The sequence below is a fragment of the Prionailurus bengalensis genome, chromosome B4, assembly GCF_016509475.1.
Source record: "Prionailurus bengalensis isolate Pbe53 chromosome B4, Fcat_Pben_1.1_paternal_pri, whole genome shotgun sequence".
Taxonomy (NCBI): domain Eukaryota; kingdom Metazoa; phylum Chordata; class Mammalia; order Carnivora; family Felidae; genus Prionailurus; species Prionailurus bengalensis.
The window spans coordinates 64,183,350-64,184,896 of record NC_057358.1 but is presented as its reverse complement, the minus strand read 5'-3'; the positions used below and the strand labels follow the sequence as shown (position 1 = coordinate 64,184,896).

The following is a 1,547-nucleotide window of genomic DNA, read 5'->3' as shown; positions in this document are numbered from 1 at the left end:
CACACACGCAAGCACGTTAGTTCAGATACAACATCGTTGATGATTTTTGTTCATGTTGCCAAACACCACTCCTGAAGCAATTGGCACAACTGGAAATTGAGATGGACCGCTGACACAGCTGGTACACACAACAGGAGATGTCAGGAGCATGAGGGGAGGGCTTTGCAGACTATGGGAGCATACAACGAAGCCACACATGCACGACCAACATGGAGGACATGTTGAGGGATATGTACAGGAGGAGGGGTGGGGATGGAGGACATGACTCATGGCACAATGTATTCAATTAATTTTTAAAAACCATTTTTTTCACTTCAAGGCCAGAAATTCTATCATTCATTCTCAGATTAAAATAAAGAAATCCTAAACACTTTCATGTTGCCCTGAATGCAACAGGCAGAATCTTGATGAGATAAACGCATAAGGTTGGCTTCATCTCCTATGTGGCTAAGGCAAGAAGCTCTGATGCCTTCAGGATCCATCTTACTCCATGGAAAGCATTCTTCATGGTAATAGCCTTCCTGCACCCTTCAAATGTGACTGGGAATAGACACGGGTAGAGGAGCCCTCAAAGCCATGTGTTTCTGTAAGACCGAGGGTATGGGCTACGAAGAAGCCCATTGAGAAGAGAATGGCTGTACTAAGTAAGCAGATGAAGGAGGCTGATAGATCATCTTCTGAATATGAAAAAGAAATTGAGGAGCTGAAGGAACTGCTACCTGAAATTAGAGAGAAGATAGAAGATGCGAAGGAGTCCCAGTGTAGTGGGAATGTAGCTGAATTGGCTCTGAAAGCAACTCTGGTGGAGAGCTCTGCTTCAGGTTTCACTCCTAGTGGAGGAGGCACTTCAGTCTCCATGGTTGCCAGTAGAAAGCCAACAGATGGTGCTTCCTCATCTAACTGTGTGACTGACATTTCCCACCTTGTCAGAAAGAAGAGGAAACCAGAGGAAGAGAGTCCCCGAAAAGATGAGGCAAAGAAAGCCAAACAAGAGCTGGAGGTGAATGGAGGCAGTGGGGATGCTGTCTCCAGTGGAAATGAAGTTTCAGAAAACATGGAGGAGGAGGCTGAGAATCAGGCTGAAAGCCGGGCAGCAGCAGAGGGGACCGTGGAGGCCGGAGCAACAGTTGAAAGCACTGCATGTTAAGAGAGGGCGCAGAGCCTTCCTCCTGAGGGAAAGTGTGTTTGTATATAATGTATTTTTTCACTTTGGGGGGATTCTTTTTGTATAACTTCAATAAAGATTGTAAGCAAAAAAAAAAAAAAAAAAAAAAAATGTTCTCTCCCTAGGGGAGAACAAGGAAACAAGGCAGAGGAAATTCAATTCACCACGAGGGTCAGGCCACATGACCCTAAAGAGAATGTTCCCTGATCAATCTTTCCCAATGTATCCACAGCCTGTTACAAAGGCTGCTGAGTGGAGGGTCCATTGTTAATCCACCAAACCATGTCTGTGGCTGTTCACCTTATAATATTGAGCCTGTACCATACTTGGCTCTTCGGGGCGGATACTGAAAAATAAACATTATTCATACAATCAATCCTTA

General features: G+C 44.9%; 1 protein-coding gene across 1 annotated transcript; it reads left to right on the top strand.

Moving 5' to 3' along the window:
• Window positions 1-602: 602 nt before the first annotated feature.
• LOC122473950 (nuclear autoantigenic sperm protein-like) lies at window positions 603-1,276 on the top strand. The gene is made up of 2 exons (XM_043564814.1): window positions 603-802; window positions 860-1,276. The coding sequence occupies exons 1-2, from the start codon at window positions 632-634 to the stop codon at window positions 1,145-1,147; spliced, it is 459 nt and encodes a 152-aa protein (XP_043420749.1). The 5' UTR covers window positions 603-631; the 3' UTR covers window positions 1,148-1,276.
• Window positions 1,277-1,547: the final 271 nt, after the last annotated feature.

What these genes read in the sequence shown, in the direction of transcription:
- LOC122473950 (XM_043564814.1), top strand. Translation starts at nt 632, where the DNA reads ATGGCTGTACTAAGTAAGCAGATGAAGGAGGCTGATAGATCATCTTCT. An exon ending in TGGCTCTGAAAGCAACTCTG is followed by an intron (nt 803 to 859) that starts GTGGAGAGCTCT and finishes TCAGTCTCCATG; the next exon opens with GTTGCCAGTAGAAAGCCAAC.